At 38.4% G+C, this 25,093-nt stretch overlaps 1 protein-coding gene across 3 annotated transcripts in view; it reads right to left on the reverse strand.

The window, feature by feature from the left end:
* Positions 1-330: 330 nt before the first annotated feature.
* The window catches only part of LOC137290495 (brefeldin A-inhibited guanine nucleotide-exchange protein 1-like), a 53,456-nt gene continuing 28,693 nt past the window's right edge, over positions 331-25,093 (reverse strand). For 2 of the 3 annotated variants that reach the window (XM_067821474.1, XM_067821473.1), the window contains exons 26-40: positions 21,424-21,593; positions 20,874-21,025; positions 20,036-20,208; positions 16,504-16,664; positions 15,296-15,426; positions 14,279-14,408; positions 14,009-14,144; positions 13,252-13,390; positions 12,966-13,059; positions 11,896-12,019; positions 11,206-11,348; positions 10,570-10,747; positions 9,985-10,123; positions 9,486-9,603; positions 331-8,646 (exon numbers count right to left, since the gene is read on the reverse strand). In XM_067821474.1, the coding sequence (XP_067677575.1) occupies positions 8,512-8,646; positions 9,486-9,603; positions 9,985-10,123; positions 10,570-10,747; positions 11,206-11,348; positions 11,896-12,019; positions 12,966-13,059; positions 13,252-13,390; positions 14,009-14,144; positions 14,279-14,408; positions 15,296-15,426; positions 16,504-16,664; positions 20,036-20,208; positions 20,874-21,025; positions 21,424-21,593 (2,123 nt within the window). In that variant the 3' untranslated portion in view covers positions 331-8,511. Of the gene's footprint in view, positions 8,647-9,485; positions 9,604-9,984; positions 10,124-10,569; positions 10,748-11,205; positions 11,349-11,895; positions 12,020-12,688; positions 12,736-12,965; positions 13,060-13,251; positions 13,391-14,008; positions 14,145-14,278; positions 14,409-15,295; positions 15,427-16,503; positions 16,665-20,035; positions 20,209-20,873; positions 21,026-21,423; positions 21,594-25,093 lie in introns of those variants that run through there. The other variant, XM_067821475.1, reaches the window with a different exon arrangement.

Raw genomic sequence — 25,093 nt, forward strand, 5'->3', positions numbered from 1 at the left:
GTCTAATGCTCCACTCAGAAATATTAAAGCAATATAACAGCATTCTGTAAATAATGAGGTCTGAACCAGACAATCCAATGATCTACATCATGATCTATGCCAATGGGATAAGATTGCATCAAACAAGTCAGCTGGCCTGACCCTCTAATCCAGTTAGTCATCTTAACACAATCATGGGTTGCTGAAGGCAATTTCAGAATCTAACCTAGATCTTCATGGATATGTACCCAGACACAGCATATACCAGGAATCTTCCTGGATCCAGAGTAAATTATCAGCCAGGTAAAACAAAGATACAAGTCAGGTAAAACAAAGATACAAGTCCACAACAATAAGTACATCCTTTTATTATTATCATGACAACCTTCTGATATACACAGCAGATACATAGCATGGGCCTCATACAAATGTCATATACAAGGGGTATAACAGTTCTGTACAACTGTGGACAGTTATCACCAACAATAGGAACCCAAGGAGTGTGGTAGTTACACCACCATATTAAACAACCAAGCATAAATAAGGTATAAATAAACTGTACAAATGTCTTAACAGGCAGTCATTACTTCTCGGGAATCATTACTATCAGATAAAATAATCTCTGTAAATGTATTCTTCTTAACAAAGATTTAGACCTTTTAAGGAATGAGTATGCAATGTTTAACATTATTTCTTACACATAAGACAGATCTCTTTTGTGAAGGAGGAAGGCCCAAAAGGCATGTCTTATATCTTTGCTACTTTTCACACAGCATTGACAAATAATTGTCAAATACCTTTAACAGTTGCTCCCTTTAAGAATTTCCCAAAGCAGTCAATGATCATAGTTAATTTATTTTAAAGTATGTGTGTTACGATGAATGAACATTAGGTTCACTCTGTAGAACAGTTAATGACTGTTAAGGTCTAAAATTCATGTAAGGCCTCAAACCCAGGCATTCAGTGCGACAAGCGAACACTAGAACAACCAGGCTACCCCACAGATCAGGTTCAGAGTAACAGTTCATGATTATCACAAGCAACAGATCCCTCTAAACATTTATTCTTGTATTTCTTCTTATTTTATTTGATTCTCTTAAGTCTTCTTTAAACAAGAAAATCAGACTTTACCCCTGTTCCCAAGTCTCTTATTAATTTTGAATTTACTCCCAAATATGACAGGTCCCCTAAAAGCAATGTCAGTGATGTAAACAAAGTGCATGTGAAAGGCTTTACAATGAAGGGCTGGGTTATTGATACAGGTAGTATTTATTCAACAACATACTCATTGATGAACCCAACTGGCACAACAGACAATGTCAGGCAGGTGAACACTGCAAATATATACAGGATTTTCTCTCATTCTGCTGTACAGAATTTCAATACAAATGTTGAGGTTGATAAAACAGTAGGTTTTGTGAATGTAAATATGGTAATAATTTCTTCATTCATACACTATCATAATTTTCTGCACCTGACCTTTTCCTTTTTTTAAGCATATGCTAAAAATATTTATACATATCATGGAAACCATGTGAATGGCTTACCATTATTTATCAATTTTTTGCCATTTTCGTCTTCACATTCTCATCTCATCAACAAATATTGCTTCCATATCAACAGACACTAATATAACCCACAGAAATAAATTAAATGGTATAATAAACCAGTGCCTACAGGGCTGTTAACTAACACATGTTGCTGGCCCTGCTGAGGTAAACTTAAACATGTGCAAAAGCAAATTCAATAAAACAATGACTTGGTGGTCTCTGTTAATTCATTTAGTGTCACAACATTATTCATTGGCTGAATGCATTCTATAGAGCTTTCACATTTAGTGTTAGATAAATGGGTACGTTGATCTGTGGAAGTTGCAGTTTGATTGATCATGAACTATACAGATATCATCTAGTTGCCACAATTGTAAATTATTTTCGAAATATTTCAATGACATCATGTCAATGACAAATATATACCCTTGGAATATGTATTGGCACATCGGGCCGGCTATGAAATAAAGTTGCGAGCCCGCCATGCAACTAGCAAGCGGTGGGCCGCTGGGCAGATGTTATTTCATACACTGAATAAATGGTGAGAATATTTAAACTGAATCTATGACCTACAAATCGAAACGATTATAATCATAGCATTATGATTAAATTGACTCTGATAACACATTGTGTAAATACACTTATTAAATACGAACCAAATATCCTTTGGATGTAGACAAATTACATGCCATAAATGGAGTATGTAGTTCTGAAATATGTGATAATCTTGCTCCAAGGAATGGCAGTGTGCGAGCAAAGACTCCATTATGACACTAATGTTGAAGTATGATAAAAATATCAACAATCTGTTACCGGACTCAAACTTCAGATCAAGATAACTGTATAATGACACTGAATTAACAACGATAACTTATAGTAAATATTCACAAATTATACTGTTGAAATAATGATTCTGCCACATTTTCAGGAAAAGAACAATATTCCTACGACTGGAATGGACATAAAGAGAGATGCTCAACTAGCAGCAAAATGTCCGTTAAATTTGTCTACTTCGTAATGACTCCTCCTTTAGCAACAATAGTACATAATAATTCAGTAATCACATCAGCAACAACTCCCTAGTCAAGCGCTGACCAGTGGTGTGATTAGTTATGTGGGGTATCAAACACACCATCCACTGGGCTAACAACTACTCTCGCTATCCAACAAAGAGTAGGAAGCAAGAAAATAGGGCTTTAATGTAAGTCGAGTATTTGGTGTTCATGTCTGGCCATGAAGTTCAGAAGTATGCAGTTTTGTTCAGCAAATAATATATGCTCATCTCTTATACTATTGAAACCACAAGTAGGACTGAGCAATATAACCAGTTTATACCGGTTCAGACATGAAAACAATATGCATTGAGATACGCTGACTGGTATTTTGACAAGCATTCAGAAAGCTTTGTAACCATCAGAAATCTTGTGAATGTTGTAAAATGGTGACCCCACCCCACCCTAGCACATTAACGAATAATGTATTGTGGTGCCAAATACTAGGGCAAAGACTTGGGTATAGCAGCATTAGGGGTTGAAAAAGTTCACAAAAAATGGAACTACTGATAAGAGTCATGCTTAAACGCTTTTAATTAAGCTTAATCAAGCTTTGTGATTTTGCTGGATTTTTGCTTTATAACTCAAACATTAACTTGACTGTAAGTAATTGTTTGCTTGAAATAAACAGAACAAACAAAAAACCCTCTTGCAATATATTGCAATACATATTGCAATATATGCTTTCACATCACAATATGAAAATTCTCTCCAATACCTGCCCGTAAACACAAGTAATGCTAAATGATTTCCATCTGTAAAATCAACACATTTTCATTGGGTCATGGTTTCAGGTGGGTTCATGTTTTTACACAGCTTGAATTGTTAGCCATTGTATTTGTCAAAGTTCACTAAGATGCCAGTAATCTCTACGAGTCACATTTAAATCCTCTCCACTGTTAGTATTTCTTACAAACATAAAATATTGTTTAACTGATGAAAGAACTTACATTATCAAGTTCCAACTGATAGAAATTGTCCAACACAAACCTTGGTTCAAAAACCAGAATACCAGAGGGTAAACATCAACCTAACCTTGATAAAAACTGCCAGAGCTATTTCTTCAGCACACCTCAAAAGTGTAACACTAACTCACAGTCACTGAAAATTAGTTAACATTCGCCTGTTCCTTTAAATGTTAGTTATCTACCCCTAAAAGGATAAACATTGGTAACCATGTTCACTAACAAAAATTGTTAGTTAGATCCTGAATATCATGATTATACTTTCACAATAGCCTTGCTTCATTGATAATACCTCACTGGTTTCATCATTACAAAGGAATGAAGACTAACAGAACAAGCCTTAGACAGGTGTAGAATATATCTTTACAAAACCCAGTGAGCAGCACTTATGATTGATTGTATGTCATGCTAAGCATTCAACATTTTTAAAATGAAACAAAGAAATGTGGAATGTAGCAACAAAAAAACCGAAGCAATCCTAGAAGAGATTTAGGACTCCTAAATATTTAGAAATTGACAATTATTTTATTTATAACTGCTGTATACTCTGCAATTCATTTCATCACTCGTCCTCAGGTTGAAGGTTGTCCTACATCAATAAGGCGAAAATGCATATAATTTTGTCAGTATTAACTGACTTTAGTTCATAACAACTCAAGCATTGAAAACTAGTTGAAATTATAGCCAAAAATGTCAATACTCTATGAGGACTAACATCTTTGATCTTTCCTTGTCCTATGCAAATTAGTAGTCTCAGACAGAGATCATTTATTGGTATGTGCTCTTTATCTTGTGATGAGGACGAGCATGAATTTCACACATTGCTCATGGTTGTATCAAAGACAAAGGAATAGATTCCATCATCAGAACATGACAATTCACACTGGCTCACCATAATCCTATTCAGAGTCAAATGAAGTCAACTGTTTGACGCCTGCACTCAAAACACAGTAATACTCTGTGCATGCAAATAATAAGAAAACTAAAAGCAACACAATATAACATTATCAACAACTAAAACAGGTATACAAGCAAGATTGTAACAAAAACATGTGCCAATGTTAAATTAATTGTGATTGATTTCTTATGTGCAGTAGTGATGCAACTGAATGATGTGACATTCATTAATAACACTAACACTAGTTATTCTGGCTAAATTGGATTTGTTCCTGATTTAGGCTAAAACCATTCACCATAGTATTAAGTCTAGTGACACAGTTCATGAATATCATACAATTAGCTCAAAACAAATGTTTAAATGAGAGCACCTCTCTTATAACATGAATAACATACATAATATATTGTCAATCAGCTGTAAGACAAATCAAGTCAAATTTGCTGGAATATTTGGGGTTGGTTGTCCAGTAATTTTGTTTCTCATCATCTCACGACATAAGAATCTTGCTTACTGTGTGAAGCACAGACCCAACCTACTTTCACAATCAACAGGGATGAGACACATTTATGACCAGGAAAATCATTTCTTGAACTCATTCATATCCCAGATGTATGAACATACCATCAAGTTACTTTTCTTGCATGGATAAGATATTAAAATCAATGTTGTTTACAGAACACTGTTAATGTCAGTTCACGCTATATTTATCACTCAATACTGTTTAAAGCACATAGTGCTTCCACAACAGCTGTCTCTGTGACAAGATCTACCAACTCCACCTTATGAAGTTCCCATTTAAGTCACTAGTCCACATACATGATGTACGCAAGCTTACAAAGTAGACTGCTTTAACTTGTCATGTGCCCTAGTGTATCAAGACTCACATGAGGCAGGTCCAGCGTAAGAGCCCTTGGCCACCTTTCACAAAGCACTAAGGTGATCATAAGTCAGTAAGGTCACCTTAGTGCCATGTTAAAGGCAGAGTTAAGGTTAACCTTAGTAAAGGTTGCTTTATGAAAGGAGTCCCTTGGAAGTTAGAATATTGACAAAGAGACAAATCATTTTTCAGAGATTAAGACAATAGTGAAATAATCTTTGTTCAAAAGTTGTTAAAATAGAAAGCTAGTTACTAGTACATGTCTGATTTCTATAATGTGCAAAGTATGATAAAAAAACCCCCAAAATCACACACTAACTACGATGAAATTTTCGTTCTTATAACAAGGTGCTTGTAAAGAATCAGATTGATTCAAAGGCTGGCCAGGTGATGCTTAATACTGCAAAACCAGTATGTGAGACAAGTCCTTACCTAGTGACCTGAAGCATATGGAGAAGAGAGCTAACCCATCACACTTCAACCCTTTACAAAATAATGTTGTTCATCCTACATTAAGATGCTTACAGTTTAGTTAAATAGCTGAGTAACTTCATTGCAACAGCATCACACCGTTGCAGCTACATACTGGGAGAACAAAAGTGGGTTATGAACATACAAGGGCAATGTCCACTAGATTCAAGTTCAGCATTACTGCTACTTCTCCAGAGGTCGGTATCAACATGGCCAGTAGTATTGACTTCTAATAAAATCACTGCCAAGTTTCGTTTTGCCAGTTCTTAATATCATAGTCTGATGAGGCGTATTTTTAATGGTTTGGGTGTATTTTGAACATTTGCTCACTGACTCAAACTGACATAGGATATAGCTGACAGTATACCTAATAAGAGCCAATAAGCCTACAGCTAATTCAGTGGGTTATACCACATAACTAAACTAGTAGTGCATCCAGAATTTTGCTTGTCACAGGACTCATCTGGGCCCGGACTTTGGAAATGACAGAGGGCAGTTGGTAGGATTTAAACAGGTTTTATACCCTTACATCTGCAATGCATCATTTCTGTACATACAACAACACATGAAAAAAATGGAAATATATTACCATCTACATTCTTACACATTTTACAAGGCAATTTATGTCATGACAAAATATCATAAAAATAGCTTTTCTTTCATCTAGTTCTACACTTAATCTGACAATTCATACGATCCCTATATCTGTCCTCATCTATGCACACATACACACAGACTTCTACAAACTCAAAAACAGCATCACATTTGAAATGTAAGGAGGGAACTTGTAATGAACAATACTGAGGTTAAACAGTTCTTTCCTAGGCATGTCAGGTATTTTAAAGTTAATGCCTCAAGATAATCATCAACGTTTACATTTTTAATGTGAACCTACCCCCCACCCCCCTAAGAAATTCAATTTTTTTTCAACAAATAAGAATACATTTATTTAATAATCATACACAGCTATTGGTATTAATTTGACTAGAACATTTTCAAAGAAAGAGTAAAACACTAATCTGATCAGAATATACAGTTTGCACCCACATAACAGTAGTTTTGAGTAAATAAATTCAAAGTTACTCCTTTCAGGTCTGGAACATAGATACACAAGATTACAACAAACACATTAGTCAGAGGGCTACTAGGATGCATTTGATCAATAAACAACGCATCCATTAAATACAATTTATAAAAAGTTACATAAACAAGAGATATATTATTCTTGCTTCACTTCTTTCATATACACATTGTGAAACAATAAGAGTGAGTGAGTGAGTTTAGTTTTACGTCGCACTTAGCAATATTCCAGCTATATGGCGACGGTCTGTAAATAATCGAGTCTGGACCAGACAATCCAGTGATCAACAACATGAGCATCGATCTGCGCAATTGGGAACCGATGACATGTGTCAACCAAGTCAGCTAGTCTGACCACCCGATCCCGTTAGTCGCCTCTTACGACAAGCATAGTCACCTTTTGAAACAATAAGAACACCTTTTGAAGCTTACAGTTTGAAAAAAAGAAAAAAAGAAACACAAGTCAACAGTCATATCACTTAAGAGCCCTTAATACCATAACATTAGCTTGGATTCTCCGGTGAAATGAATGTGGGGATGTCATGACTGATATTACCTTGGAAACAATATATACACACAAAACATGAAACAAGGTAAGACAATTGCTGTCGGTGATGTGGAAAAGTGCACCATGGTTTGGCTAAATATATCACATGTAAGTATTTTTGGTCATTGCTGACCACTAGGTTACGATGACAAGACAAGAGTGTACTATCTGGGACAACCAATTTCATAGCTAGCCTCCAGGATTCATGATGCCAGGAAAGTCTGCATTTCTGAAATTAATGACTTATATATGCTTGATAAGGGCATGCAGATTACTTAGATTGACCTAAACAATGTATCCCTAACACTTATATTGCTTTGTATGGTGACTAATTTCACTTTTTTACTATTTTTGAAGAGCCAGACAGCCAGATATGGCAGCCATATTGTCTGACAGCCACATATAGGAATGATATTGTCCGACAGCCAGATATGGCAGCAATATTATCTGACAGCCAGACATGGTAGCTATTTTGTCTGAGGAGATAATAAATAAGAATAACATCAGTTAAGTCCATTGTGTGTTTCTGATGTTTACAATCCTGAACATTTTTGTTGATAAAAGTCATGCAAAGCAGGTCATGTTACTTGATGACTTATCACAGAGTACAGTTGTAGAAGTATTGCTTTGTGGTGTATGGAAGGAATTGTAAACGTTACTGCAGGACAAGAAGCATTAATGAAAGACCACAAAAATAAATTCAACAAATTCATCTTACAAATGTTCTTATTCCCACTCTGGGGTTGGGACAGGTCTGACTACCTGAAATTGTAGAACTACAAGAACTGCTTAAGTTGAACAGGTGTTTTATTGTTGTAGGGTTAAAGACATTTTGTAGACAGGTCATACCTCAAGCTATAGGTTTCCTGTTTCAGGTCCATGGTAACAGGTAAGATATTTGCATAATTCGGCAATATCTTTTTCTGTTACCATGGAAATGAAACAGTGCTGGTGGAATGATGGAAGGAGGTTCAAACTTGCATTACCAGTCATTCATGTTTCTTACTATACCCTTGTCCCCAATGGTTAAGCACTCCCTTGTCTTGTCAAGTGAGTGAATTATGTACAACTGATGACTGATTATGTACACAATTATTTTTCAAGGATGTCGAATGCTGGTCCGACTCGGATGAAGAATTTGCGTAGGATGGATCTCATTTCTTGCTTCAGGTCAAACATAATGGATTCACAAAGGAACGGGTAATACTTGGATGCATGGACACGGAACTGCAGGAAGAAGAAACACTAGTCATTAAAGTGGAAGCTAATTAGAAAATAAGCATACATTTTACCCAAAACAAACTCTGAAATTAAAAACCTTGGTACTGCCAAGTTACATAGTGATGGGGAAATGAACGACCAGTTTACAGTAAAGTTTCATCAAATTAACATTTACTATGAGTAGATGAACTATCACATTAAAGAAGATCCACTGCCAAGGATGTTTGAAGCTGTTATATAATAAGTGTCTAAAGGTCATTTAACTAACTTTGGATGGATTATTGATCTGTATTGATCACAGTCAGCCTTATTACAACTGAGAGAGTAAGTATCGCCTTATGCTGCTCATGTCACCATCACTATTAACGTAATATCAGCATCACTATTAATGTAACATCACCATCACTAAGAGTGTAATATCAGTATCACTATTAACATAATATCAGCATCACTATTAATGTAACATCACCATCACTAAGAGTGTAATATCAGTATCACTATTAACGTAATATCAGCATCACTATTAATGTAACATCATCACTATGAGTGTAATATCAGTATCACTATTAATGTAACATCACCATCACTAAGAGTGTAATATCAGTATCACTATTAACGTAATATCAGCATCACTATTAATGTAACATCATCACTATGAGTGTAATATCAGTATCACTATTAACGTAATATCAGCATCACTATTAATGTAACATCACCATCACTATGAGTGTAATTTCAGTATCACTATTAACGTAATATCAGCATCACTATTAATATCAACATCAGTAATTTATGTAATATCTGGGTGAGACACATTGAGGGACAAGTGATAACTGTGACCCTACCCTTTGGTCAGACATCTTGATGACTCTGGTGAGCAACAGCAACATGAGACTGCTCCATGCCTCGCGGTGGCTGTCCGACTGCAGGGACAGGAAGTAGTCCAGGGCATCGCTACAGACACTGAAACACACACAAAGTGTCACATGAGAATGAAACACACAGAGTATCGCACAACAATAAAACGTAAATGTAGTGTCACAATGCATTGAAACATGCACAGAGTCAGACAAAACTGAGACACACTGTATCACGCAAGAAACACACGCACGCACACACACACGAGAGAGACAGTGAGAGAGAGAGAGAGAGTGAGTGTTACACAACAGTGAAACACACAGAGTAACACAACTCTGCAAATGGTCACTTGATACCAGTAGCATAATGTCAAATAGGAACAACGTACAGACCACCCTGACATTCAACAATTGAAGTAGGTTATAGTTTATGCAACATATAGTTGACATCCTTCCACTATTTCACACATACAGCACAGCAACTCACTCTAATAATCTCTTTTCAATGTCTGGCCAGGCATCAGTTCTCGCTTCATCATTGTACATACGGAACAGGATGCGGAAGAGACAAGCCAGACTCTGGGTTTCCTGTTTCAGTAGATTGGGTTTGGCTTTACCTTTAAAACCTGAAACAAATCATCCGGATGTACAACCACTGGCACCAACATTGAAAACAGCTGTCAGAAGGCTTGGGGATAATCAGTTATCCTAGACTGACGAAACATTACCTCAGCTGCTGAGATCTGTCTGAATGAGCATCAGTTCAACTCTTTTCAGTTGAAGGGTTGAGCTGGGTGGATCTTCAACATGACAACTGTTTGACTTGGAGTGAGTGAGTTAGTTTTATGTCACTAAGAAATTAAGGGATGGTTACAGCTCAAGGGTGCGGAACGACAATGCCACTGAGGCAGATGAATCAACTTCAGATATTTCTACTTATACAAATCTTTGACGGATGTAAAATATTGCATAAGTCATCTTAAAAAAGAAACCCTCAGTGTCTAATGGGTGCATGTCAGCACCCATGGGCAATACAATCATGAGAACAGTTGGATAGACAATTGTGACATACCTGCTTTCCAGAGTATATTCCTTTGTTCATGATTGGAGTTGAAGGCTTTGGCAAACTTGTGGGACTGGAGGAGACAGTCGACAAGCATGAACAGCTGATTGGAGCTGAGGAACTGGTACATGCCCTGGTCCTCCCTCTGTTGGGACGGATCAAACAGCTGGGCCTCATCACTGTTAGCCTGCATTAATAAACTTGGATATATGATCTGTAGGAATTGAAACTTCTTCAACTCAAAAGGATTGTTTTTATATTTATAGCAGCATAAATATACACATGACTTAGACACTTTGTGTAAGTCATGTTTATACTTATGATGCTTGTAACCTTCACTATTTATCTTACCTGTGAAGCTTGTAATTTCCACTATTTATCTCATCTGCGGTACTTGTAATCTCCATTCTTTATCTCATCTGTGCTCCATTATATATCTTATACTTATACTATGCTACTTGTAATCTCTGCCATTTATCACACATGTGGCACTTGTAATCTCAGATATTCATCTCATCTCTACTGTTTGCAATCTCCACTGTTTATCTCACATGCGCTGCCTGTAACCTCAGCTGTTCATCATACCTGCGCTACTTGCACTGAGAACATGTTATCTACATCAATTATGTACAGCAGTTTTCTCACCTGTGCTGCTGCAAGGTACTCGGCATCTTCCTTCTTGCTGGTGGCAGGAAAGAAGACAATGTTGTCGATAGTCTGGATGAGCTCAAGCTGCACCACACACTTGATCAGCAGGCCCTGGAACAGCTTCTGCTCTGTCGCAACTTCTACAACAAAACATACACATCCACTGTGCAATCCACATCATGCCATACCGTAGCAACATTATGGAGGCTATGTGCGAAGTTTGGTGAAGAAATAGAGGAACGGTTCTGGTCCGGAAAAGGGCTCACCAGCCAAATTGAGCCAAATTCAAACCTGCTGCCATGGAAACGCAAAAAATATTTTAATTAGAAATCCAAAACCACCAAAAGGCACCAGTACATCACCAGATCTATCTATGTGTCAAGTTTGGTTTTGAAATAGTGAACGGTTTCTAAGTTCTGGACCAGAAATGACGCACATGCATGGACACACGGATGGATGAACGCATTTTAATACCCCCTGTAAAATGAGTTGCGGGGGATAAAAAATAAACCAGGGCCCCAATCCACAAAGCCTTCATAGTGCTAGGTCATTCATAAGCCTATGAGAATGTATTGAGTTACAACAGGTCGTAATGTTGCGAAAGCTTTGTGGATAGGCACCCTGGTCACTATACTGTCACAAGGCAATGTGTAATTCATGCAAGAGTTGAGCAACTGCATGTCTTACTTGATCGAGGTATTTTGTGATCCCTTGAATCCACCGAGACATTACTGCCGATGCTTTCCGCTCGTCTCAAATTGCTGCCCTCATGGCTACTTTCAAGAGACAGAGCAGACTCTGACCTATTGTCCTGTTAACATAGACATGTGTGCGAATAAACTACTGAATCATTCCAACATAATCAACTAACCACACTGTAACCTGTGATTCCTCATTTCAGCCAGAGGCACTGAGTAGCCTAGTGGTTAAAGAGCTGACTTGTCATGCCGAAGACCTAGGTTCGATTCCCCACATGGGTACAAGTGAAGCCATTTCTTGTATTCCTGCCCTGATGTTGCTGGAATATTGCGGCATAATAACTTCAGTCATCTCTTACAACTTACAGCAAACTGCGGTTAGAGCAAAGAGTGAGTAAGTGAGTTTAACACTGCTTTTAGCAACGTTCCAGCAATATCTTGTCAGACACCAGAAATGGGCTTCACACATTATACCTATGAGGGGAATCGAGCCTGGGTCTCCTGCATGACGAGTGAACGCTTTAACCACTGGACTATCCCACCGAGCCTAGTTCGCTATGATTGTAAGTAACCATTACATATACTGTAAGTAACCAGGGTGTCCTTTCACAGAACAAAGTGATCAAGTCACTAAGGCAACCTTAGTGCAATGTTAAAGAATGGGAGTTAAGGTCAACTTCAGGTTGCTTCGTGAAAGGAACCTCTGGACCAAAAGAAGCAGTTTGTTATATTTGCCAGTTTGTTGTAAATACCTTGGTTATACATGTAGTTTACTGTACATACTGTGAGCAAGTCTTGTCTTGAATTCCACGTCATGCATGGATTACGACTGCAATTGTGTAAAGACTTGCTGAACCATTTGATTGAACAATTTGAAAACACTGAAGTACAACTGGCTGTCAATAAAGTCACCTTGACATGTAAATATATCATGTCATGCTGCTCACTGCATCATAATTGTAGCAATGTTTTTCAGTTATAGAGATGAAATGATTAGTTACAGTTGTAGTTAATAGTTACACTACTGGAACATGAAAGTCCATGAGACGTGGAACATACCTGATTGTCCATGGAATTTGCATCATAATCACTGGCAGTTTCTTTAGACGGTGACACAGAGTCCATCTCGTCTACAGGTTTCCATGACAACAACCTAGAAAGGGAAGCAAAACAATTACACATATGCAACATGTCATAAAACTGCATCAAATTGCTGTTATTGATGCATATTCAAATGTGCTAATTACAGACCTGGCTAGCTCCTCTGAGACACAGAGAAGTAAGCCTGTGATGTCATCTATTCATATGAAATAACAACTGAGCTCCTGAAAGTTGAAAGACTTACGAGTGTGGAATGGTGGACTTAAAGATGTCCAGCATGCACCTGCAGGTCTTCTCCCACACCTCGGGGGCATACTTGATGCCGTTGGAGATTACTAGGTTCTCTAGGCAGTTGGTTCCAGAGCGGGCCAGCTGCTCATTGTCTGCTCACAAACAACATAATGGTAACTGCTCATGTCTGCTGACAAAGTCAAAAAAGATACTACCTCTAGATTAGTTTTAATAATGTTTTTTACTGTCCCACCAGACACTGAGTGAAATAAAGTTATGTCTCTGATGATTGTTCTCATCCTATCAATATACACTGTGCTCATCCCACGAGGCAAGATGTTATCACCGACCACAAACACTGTGAGCTAATTCAACCTGTGTGTGTTGTGCTTGTCCTACTTGTATACATATTGTGCTTCTCCTGCCTGTGTATATTGTGCTTGTCCTATGTGCATGTAGTGTGCTTGTCCTACCTGTACATATTGTCCTACATGGATGTATTGCTTGTCCTACTTGTACATATTGTGCTCATCCTACCTGCATACACCATGCACATGCTACCTGTATATACTGTGCTTGTCCTACCTGTATACATAGTGTGCTTGTCCTAACTGTACATATTGTGCTTTTCCTACTTGTATACAGTGTGCTTGTCCTACCTGTATATACTGTTTTTCCTACCTGTACATCTTGTGCTTGTCCTACCTGCATACATTTTGCACATTCTACCTGCGTATATTGTGCTTGTCCTATGTTGCATGTGTACTCACCCTGCTGGACGCACCAGTGCAGCATCTGGTAGAGGTCTGACAGGAGGATTTCATTAAGCACATCATAGTACTGGGTGAACACATCCACTATAGCATACAGTGCATGGTTACATGTTGTCGTCATCCATTCATTCTTCTGTGGAAAGAAAAATTACACCATTTACAAACTTAGGATAAGATGTACCGGTACTTTCACCTGATTTGAAATCATATGAAAAGTGTCCATACATTTAACTATGAGAGAACAGTCAGTCAGCAGGGTTCACTCACCTCATTCAACTGTTCAGGCAGTTTCATGTTATCAAAAATACGGAAAATAATATTGAAGAGATCTCGCCACCAGTGTGGCTGGAATGTTTCTCCATATGTCTTCATGATCTCGAACATCACAGTCAGACCTCTGAAATACAAACAGCAGCTTCAGTGCAAAGGCATCTTGTGGAGTGAGTGAGTGAGTTTAGTTTTACGCAGCACTCAGCAGCATTCCGGCTATATGGCGGCGGTCCGTAAATAATTGAGTCTGGACCAGACAATCCAGTGATCAACAACATGAGCACTGATTTGCGCAATTGGGAACCAATGACATATGTCAACCAAGTCAGCAAGTCTGACCACCCGATCCCGTTAGTCGCCTCTTACGACAAGCTTAGTCGCCTTTTATGACAAGCATGGGTTGCTAAAGGCCTATTCTACCCCGGCACCTTCTCGGGTCGGCATCGTGTGGAAACGTATGATGAAAAATGAAAAAAGGAAACACTGTTGCTCATTCAGCAAAATGAACTGGACAGCATATCATTAACATCAAGGGGTATTAATGGCATAAAAACCGAAGAAGAAGCTGAAGATGAAATTCATTGTAGGAACAAAACCTACAATTATGGCAGTGGTGTTGAGAGACCAAACTTAAGACATTTTTTGTCAAAAGTCTGTGTTTCGATTAAATATAAATATTGGCTTAACCTAATCATGCAGAAACAAAAAGTGCACCTCAATTACTCTGTTGTTTGTCTATCGCCTCTGCCATTTTCCAGCTTTATGACAATAGTTTGTAAATGATTGAGTATGGACCACCCAATTCAGTGATTTTCAGTCTACGCGACTGAGACACACTGACACGCATAAAGCAAGTCAACAAGCCTGATCACCCAATGGTCTTAATCACTTCTTATGACAAACCAAATCTTCATGGGGTTGTTGAAGTCCCTTATTTGGAAAGTAATTTCTTTGTATATGGAGCCAGTCCAAAGCATACCATCTCATTCACTGATCACTACTGTATGTTCCTACCTCGTGCGGACATCCAGTTTACACCTGTTGATGACACAGGACAGCTCAAATAAGACAGGGAACCATCCTCGCACCCATTCTCGGTCTTCCTCCGGCACTGACACCTCTTCCCCTGCATGATCTCGGAACATCTGCCAAGACAAGAACAGCAAAGTGTCACATATACGCAATGGTTAACATTACATCAGTAGTTCATGTCTAACATAGAGATCCTCGAAGCACCTGGTATGATCCAGAGGTTACTCTCGACTGACTGAAGTTTGACCAGCTGCTTCCTGTTTTTTGCAGTTAGGCTGATTGAGTACATTCACGTTATACCAACTAGCAATTCACACACAATATGGGCAGTATGAAGAATATTGGTCTGGAAAAAATCTAACCTCTTATAAGGATAAGGTATTTAATTCTGTCCATTATACTGGTTGTACTACCTGGGTTAACGAAGGTGTCTACTCAATTCAATCCAAAATAACTTTTTGGACAGCATGGTCATAAAATCTACCTACACGTATCAATGATGACATTCAGCCATTTGCAGCCTGTCGTCTACAGGCAGGGTCTTACAACATTCCATGAGATAAACCGTCACTTAGATAACTCGTACTTCCCTACCTCTGCCACTGATTCTATTAAATTCAAATGACCCCTCATGTTGATGAGCCATGTAAGTATCCTGGTCCCAAACCTAAAATTGTTTGCCACGTTTCAACATGTCCATAGTATATCATACGCTTATGAACGTCACGGTGTTACACATTTATAGTGGATTGGACTCTGGACTGATCTTGAAGCATTGACCTGAAGCTCTGCTTGTGGGTCATTCATACAACAGAAGTGAACTGACAGTTCGTTGATCGAAATTCTCCTACCGTTACCATCGATCAAAAATATAAGAGACCGCCCATATCACCCAAGTCATATGAGTATCCTGGGATCCATTTCACAAAGCTCTTGTGAGCCTATGATCTTTTCTTGTAGCATTTGTACTGCCTATGTTACAGTACAGAACGTACAAATGCCATGAGAAAAGTTATGATATCTTATACTTACGAAAGTTTTGTGAAACAGGGCCCGGGACATAAGCTCTGCATCACCTGACACAGAAGTATTAATCTGATGCTCTGTTCATGGCTCCCTTTCTCCATTTAATGGAGTGTTATTCATTATTCTCAATGTTGTTTGCCAGCCCTGAGTACTGCTGTACTTACATGTGGCTTTTCGGCGACGTACTTGGCACAGTTCCTGATGAGCCTTATGGCTTCCATGCTAGTGTCCGGGAATGCAGCATTGCATGCAAACTCTGACAGGCACTTGACAGCATCTTGGAATGAGTCAATCACAGCAGAAAAATGTTTCTCAAATATGCTGGCTGAAAAAGAAACAGGCACCTTGTAATTTTCGTCCAGAGTGGTTTAACATACTGAACAGCAAACACATGCAATTCTTTCTTTTCTTTGGTCACGTTTTTAAATAGAAGACATAAACATGTAATTTTCTGAATAAAATTGATGTGTCATACTTATCCTGATGCATGCTTATTATGCTTATCTCCTCCCAGTCGTGACCCTTCTTCATGTACAAGTCTGTTCATGTCTGTACATGGTCATAATCACTGATGCTAGCCTGTTCAAGACATGGACTCTCAACCATTATACTTTGTACAGGGTCTTGGTCTCAACAAGCCTCTTGATAAAAGGGTGAGTGAAACACAGCGCCTTTATGGAACTATTAGTTGTTGAGCAACTACAAGTGGCCAAAACTGGTGAATGCCTGTGACATCCCATAGGTAGTGACTGGTAAACTCCAAACTTGATTTTTGGTAATAAAATCCCATCTCAGTCCTAGATGTACAATTTCAAGATGACTGGAGTCGAATTGTGTGCAACTGAAGACCAGAGCATGTATTTCTGACATCCGTGCCACTGTTGCTAGGGTGAGTAGAAACAGTGTTTTCTGTGTCAAAAATTCAAATGATGTCCAGTCTAGTGGCTTGTAGACATCACTTACATCTGTGTTGTTGGTCTTCCAGCTTGAACGATTTTTTGGATCTTAAAATCTGTATTGGATTCTATCTCACCTTTGTTGGTGGGCATGTTCAATACATCGCTGGCTGCATCTGAAATACCAAGCACATTCAAAATGGCTCTTATCCGTCCACTTATCAAGAAAACTTCACTTGATCCAAATGACATTAAACATTATAGACCAGTGTCCAATCTACCCTTTCTATCAAAGCTACTTGAGAAGATTGTAGCAATCCAAATCAAGGAACATCTAGATAAGAACAACTTGATGGAAGAGTTCCAGTCTGCCTACAGAGAACACCATAGTACAGAAACAGCACTTCTTCGTGAGGAAAATTACATCCTTTCTCATCTTGACAATCAGAAAGTAGTACTCCTTGTTCTACTACATCTGTCAGCAGCCTTCGATACAATAGACCATACTATCCTTCTGTCTCGATTTGAGAAAACTGTTGGTATCACCGGACCAGCATTGAAGTGGCTTGAGTCATATCTAAGATACAGGAATCAGTCGGTGAAAGTCAGTGAGGCCATGTCAGAAGAAAGGTGTTTATCATATGGCGTTCCACTGGGTTCAGTCCTTGGACCACTCTTGTTTACCATCTATATGTTGCCACTAGGTGATGTTTTCTGGAAGTACTGCATTGACTTCCAGTGCTTTGCTGATGACACCCAGAGCTGTATCGCCTCCAGGATTGTATCATTACAGGACAAGATAACAAAGCTGGAAACCTGCATCAGTGACATCAGAACCTGGATGAGAATGAACTTTCTCAAACTAAATGACAACAAAACAGAAGTATTCATTGCCAGCCCAAAGCACTTACAGAAACGCGTGACAGAATTCTCAGTCAACTTTGGACCTGTGAATGTGCCTGCCTCTTCCCAAGTGAAGAATCTACGAGTTGTTTTTGACTCCCACATGAAACTCTGGTAGTTGCAATGTTGGTTGTCCTAGTTCCTCGATGAGTACTGAAAACCCATCTCTCGCTGGCCAGTAGGGCACTACCACAATCAGTTGTATCAGCATCGTCTGTTATAACTTCCCGATGACTTTCGGTATGAGAAACTGGGAGTGTCTGTTGCCCACACTAATGGATCAAGCATTGGAGATATGAATGTTGGTATCTGCTTATTGACCCTTGTGGCAAATACATCTGTTTACAGGGATCCGAATATCTGACTGATGAATAGAAATGCCTCTCGATGCAGCATCCATTCAGTTGGAGATGGTTGTAGAGGATGTGACAATGCGTCTACCATGAATGACGTTGCATACACCTGGGATGTGAAAAGCCTTTATGTGGAGATTCAAGTTGTTGACCATACCCCCAGGGTATGTCAGGCTGGTCACTAAAATGATGTCAGCTGTAAGCAACATGCGGTAACAAGACACAGAATCAATCGATTTAGACATGACTGGTGAAAGCCTATGTTGTTTGTCCTTTGCATGCCTTGAACAGAATATAAATATAATGAAAATTTAGAATCACATAATTTATTGCGAACAGTGGACAAACAAATAGGTTTGCATGAAGGACAAACTACAAGCGGATCAATCGCCGACAGCAGTAATTTACACTAGGAACATGATTTCATCACCTTAGACCAAGTTAAAAAAACAAAACAAGAAAATTTACAAATTTTACATAAAGACGATAGTAATTACAATCCAAAAAAGCAAATACAAAAATTTATTGCCATATTGGGACTGAAAGTGATTCCAACCGTCCTGATAAGGCGACCAAAGAGAGTGGCAAGCATGGTGGGTTATGTGACAATATTGGTAGGAAAGGAAGGCTCATGATGGGTGTGAGTGTGTTTTATGTTTGCGTAAGTTAGAAGGGAACTTCAAAGGATTTCAAGTTTTCCACTATCTTTGCATAGAGGGAGGAGATAAGTCAGTGAGTGAGTGAGTTTAGTTTTACGCAATATTCCAGCTAAATGGCGGCAGTCTGTAAATGATCCAGACCAGACAATCAAGTGACTAACTACATGAGCATCGATCTGCGTAATTGGCAACTGATGACATGTGTCAACCAAGTCAGCGAGCCTGACCATCCGATCCCGTTAGTCGCCTCTTACGACAAGCATAGTCGCCTTTCATGGCAAGCATGGGTTGCTGAAGGAAGATATGGGAGGAGAGTCAAGATATGGAAAAATATGAATGCTTACTTCTATGAGATTTCATCTGAGAAACTTGTGTTCCTTTAGGCTGTTCATCATAGATGGACCAAGATTCATGCTATTTAAACTATTGCTAGCATGGATATTAAGTTTCTTTCTACATTCCAGAAATAAGCAGAGACAAATGATAATGCTATTTTCGAAACTTGGGAGTGAGTGAGAGTGTAGCACCACACTCAGCAATATTCCAGCTTGTTCGCGGAGGTCTGTAAATAACAGAGTCTGGACCAGAAAATCCAGTGATCAACAGCATAAGCATTAATCTGTGCAATTGGGAACTGATGACATGTGTCAACCAAGTCAGTCAGCATTACCACCCAATCCTGTTAGACGCCTCTTATGACAAGCATAGTCGATTTTTATAGCAAGTATCAGTTGCTGAAAGCCTATTCTACCCCGGATCTTTAAGGGTCCCACATTAAGTATTAAAAGATATGAGTTGCTGAAGGCAGGACCTTCAGAGGTCTCAAATCTTGGAATCTGAGGAGGAAGAGGATATGGGATGGGAGCATATCAAGCATCAACTCACAAATGATTTTGCCGGTAGTCTGAAAGGCTAGTTCCACGATCCCCTCATCATGATCAGATGCAGCTAGGTGGAACACACTGAAGATGTTCTTCCAGCCAGAGCGGATATTTCCTGCTTGGGAGTTAACCATTTGCGCAACACACCTCACAACCATGTCACGGATCGTGGGGGACCTGAACAACACATCACATTAATCGTACATCAATCGGTAAACATAAATGTTAATGAAGTAATTTTACAATGAGCTTTGTAATGTACTTCGTTTGATTTCTTTATCACTGTTCTAAATTATATTTCATCCGTATGATACCCGGGCATGAAGCTAATCAAGTTTCATGAAGTGTAATCTGAACTGTAAGAGGGACAGCCGCTTCAATATATACACAGCATATGATTTACCCTGAATTCCAACTTGAATATAGGACCCTGTCATTACACAATGCCATTTAGAAAGTGGTTAAAGGTAACATGTTATATTTAAGATTACACCTTCTTAGTGTTCTTCTTTTGTTGGGTTGAGTCGCATCTGGGACTTTAACCCCCCACCCTCAGTGGCCGTGGGAGCCATAGCAATTTACCCTTATCAGAGGGGTACACAAAGTCAGCAGCCTCAACTACCACTTGTCTGACTTCCATTTTTGTGGATGTCTGTGCAGCTGACTGTGTGCTGGTGATTAGGAGCCTGACTCTGAAGGTGTGGGTTTGAATCCAAGATTGCATTCAACCCAACAAAAGTACTAGAAACTGTACAATACTAAGAAACTTTTAGAAGATGTAATTCTGAATACACCGTAAGCTAAATAGGACCCTTCACTAAAGGAACTAGGTGAAGACTCACCTATTTCTTTTCATGATATGCTCAAAAGGCCTGAGGAAGTCCTTCTGGAAACGGAAATTTGCAAACTCCCCTTTTTCAATGAACTTCATGGAGAGTTGACGGAGGGAATCAACAGCAAAGAATGCAATGTCCTCATTAGGGTTGCAGCCCACCTACAAAAGTAATCAGTAGAAACTCTGACCTCAGAAAAACCAAAGTGCATTCCTGCACATGCGAACGATATAGCAGCAGATCATATCAAATTTAAAGGACCAGCTGTATCAACAACTAATTCAAACTGATTTCTCATAGGACTGACAGACAAGAGTGAACTAGTTAAAACAGTATTTTAGCTTCATTCAGGATCAAAATTCAAAGCGATGAGTCATATGAGCTTTATCACATTAGTGAAATCTACACCAGACAAACTAATAACATGGTGATACTGAATACAAGATGTGAAACCATGACTAGCAGATCCTGGGAGGGTTTGGTGCAATACACATTTGCAATACCATAACCAAAGACAGGGCAACCAGTAACCTTTGCCAGTTTGGATCTATGTTCGCACCTTGTTGAAGTGGTCTCCCAGGTACTGCCATATCCTGGACCACTGTAGACGGACCCTGCCCATGTTGTAGTAAGAGATCTCCACTATCTTCTGTAGACTGAACATCCGCGGGTGACTGTGACTGGCTAGCTCGTCCATCGACACCTGGCACAGTGCCTTCGTGAACTCCACTAAAATTGTTGGTAAAAACTGGCTCAAGTGACAACACATTTATTTGAATACATGCTCCTATTAAATCATTTTTCATTCATCATGAACATATTTGTCCTTTAACCCCCTGGATGCCACAGGGACATATATGTCCTTCCTCTACATACCTCACTTGGACGTCCAATAAAATTCTAAATATACCACGCATATATAAATACTTCACAGTTTTGAATTCTGCAGAAAATTCCCAGTTTCTTGATACCATGCACTATTATCTCAGACCAAGCTAAAGTGCTTAAAATCGCCTTTCAAAATAGGCTTCATCGCAAATGTTGCCATTTTTCAAACTGTACAAAATCGAGATTGACAGCGTTATTTGCAGTATGTTGTGAAATGTGAAAATCGGATAATTACTGGGAGTAATGAATTTCAAAAATAGCATATTAATGATCACTGATATCAAGTTTTCATGTAACCAGGAATGATGATTCTGAAACGTCACCGATGTACCCAGAATCGGTTGGGATGTTTTCGAAAATACACTTACACGAACGCCGAAGTGCGCTTTCCGCCATATTGGATAGTGTTTACAAAATCACGTTTCGAGAAGGCCGGTATTGAGAAGCCTATTACATCGTGTATACTTCATAGTTAGCTGCGACAAATGCATCATTGAATTCCCCAAGCATCTTAGAATCAAATTACAAATGGTCTCTGTCACCAATACCAACTGTCTAGACAAAACGAAACGAAATATACTTTGTATGAAAACGAACGCTGTGCTCGAAAGACAGGGCTTGACTGAAATGTAAACAAAGAAAAATTCCAATTTTACACTGCGTAGCATTTTCGGAAATTTTACAACATCCAGCCATGTAATCATTGCTTACAATAGCTCAATACGCTTAGTATATTCAGGGGAAGAGTATCGGTACTTATCGGCATTTCTGGCTTCTTCCGTCATTTACAATGTAAACGATAAGAACATATCACAATACACAGATAATCAGAATAATTCTGATTACTTACATCTCACATTTATATACAAAAGATCCCTGAATCAAGCAAAATGTCCTCGCAAAATCCTGCGTACCCTTCTCAGCGAAGCCGCCATTTTGAAAGAAATCGGTCATTGGTAGTGATGTCACACGTCAACATTGTTGCACATATTAGGCAATTTCTTTGAGGTGAAGGTCGGTTGAACAAGAGTAAACACAATGCCCATACCATTCCGATTGCACTTTTAGTATTGTGATGTATATTTTCATGAAATTGATTTCAGTATCTACATATATCCATGTTCAACACCATATCATGTGTGGATATAAGGTATCCGTTATTATTCTTTGAAAGCTTTTGATTGTTTGAGTAGTGTTTACATGGGAAATTGACTCAGTAAGTGTATTACACCACATTTTAAGCCTCTACACAAGTGTTGGAAGATCAGACGTAGCCATTGCTGCAACATGTGCTTTAGTTCCCGTGATGTGCAATATTCAATACGTTGGGACAAATATTGCAGTTTCATATGAACAGGTTAATAAACAGCCATTTAATTCCAAAACGGATAATATGAATGAAAATGATTTGTACATTTTATCAAATGTAGGGGCACACATACTACTATTTAAAGGAACTGTCTTGTTCATTGTATTGGTTTGTGTCGTTTTTATAGACAAAACTATTACGAATATTGACTGACCAGGTGCGAGTTTGTCAAAACGTTTCATGATTCATTATCATTGTTTTTCGATAATAAAGTCAATTCAAATGCGATTAAAATATATCTGATGGCAGAATGTCTAACTCAAACAATATTTATACGGAAATTGTTAAAAATATATAAATCAGGTCATGTCTTAATTTGGACAAGCCTTACGTCCATATTTTAATACTTCTGTAGTGAAATACCGATCTCTTTGTACCTTTCATTGCATACTTATGAAGGGAATTGATTTCATAATCATGAGAAGAAAAGTCTTTTTCCTAAATGAATACTCAATGAATATTCAGGTGTTGTGAAATTTTCATTTAAGCTAAACTGATGGTAGGCAGGTGCGCGTGTTGCTCACAATAAGATATGTAGTAAAACCGTGTAATTGTTGATTTATTCAGGACCCTATTTCAGTGATAAAACCATTCATTTTATATTTTGGCTAAAAAGTGTTGACTTCTGACACAGAAGCCGAGATCTTTTACACATTGAGTGGAAATTAGGTTAGATATATACTAATCAGCAACCAGAGTAATCTTTTTCCAACGTCACAAAATGCACAAAAAATGCCGTGACGTCAACTAAAATGTCGCATTATTTTCAGTTATTTCGTTACGTTTGAAAATGTGGCTGTTGCTCCATTAATAATGATGGAAAATTAATAAAAATACATATACACAAACAGGAGAATATGGGAATCTAAGAACTAAAATATGTATCGGATAGGGACATCCAAATCGCTATTGCCTGCTTTTTGATGTAGTACACTTGCATCTTTTCTTACAAATTGTGAAACTACCAAAAGGTATCCTCTCACATTGGGGAAATTTGTATTGGAATAGTTTGGTTCACTGTGAACAAAACATCACGAAAATATACTGTCCATATCCACAGCAAATTCTCTCCATGTGATCGGAGTTACAGTGACCTAATGTAAACCATAGCTGAGTTATGCCCCCTTATCTTTATACGTGCATGACCTCTCTGTCGACGTTTGACGTCATAGTAGAAAATCGATTTTTGACATTTATTGCGGGCCATTTTTTATTTTGTGAGTATGACGTTATGCATTAGCACATACATCCATTTCATATACACTTATGTCGTTCAGATATCAAGCTGTATTTTCTTTGCTCACACTTTCCGTAAAGATGTCAGATTAAAAAAATCGTAGCAGAGTGCTTTTATTGGTGCACGATAAAAAACTGAGAAATTTACCGTTTTTGAACACACACAAAAGTTTTGGAAAACTTTTAGCAGTGTCTATTTCTCAAACCCCTGAGGTAGTCGCAATTATATTTATACCAACGGATAGGAAATTAAATATTGTACATGTCTGTGCAATTTCATAGCCGTACGCAGATCCAGGACCACGCGGGCGCAAATCTCGCACAACGTTCACTTTTCAAACCTTATGAAAATGTGCGCCTGAAAAAAAACTCGGCATCCAGGGGGTTAAAACTGAATGCTTAAACCAGTTGTGAAAAGCCACAGGAAGCTATAGTTTCGCTTTCTCTTTTATCCCAAAATGAATCCACTAAAATTTGATGCATAAGTCATATGAAAAACAGCATGATGAAAGTGTCAATAGATAACATGCATTGATGAGACATTAAAGATGCATGAAATATTTTTGATCACATTAAATTACCTCAATCTAATAAACATTGAAACAAAGTCGACCAAAAGACAGACTGGCTTATTCTTAAGATACTGACATTCAGCAAGCAGTTTTGATGCAGCACTTCTGACTTATATCCATTCTGCTACCAACTGTATCAAACCAAGATGCCTGTGACCAACAAA

This window comes from Haliotis asinina, chromosome 7, assembly GCF_037392515.1.
Source record: "Haliotis asinina isolate JCU_RB_2024 chromosome 7, JCU_Hal_asi_v2, whole genome shotgun sequence".
NCBI classification, from domain to species: Eukaryota; Metazoa; Mollusca; class Gastropoda; order Lepetellida; family Haliotidae; genus Haliotis; species Haliotis asinina.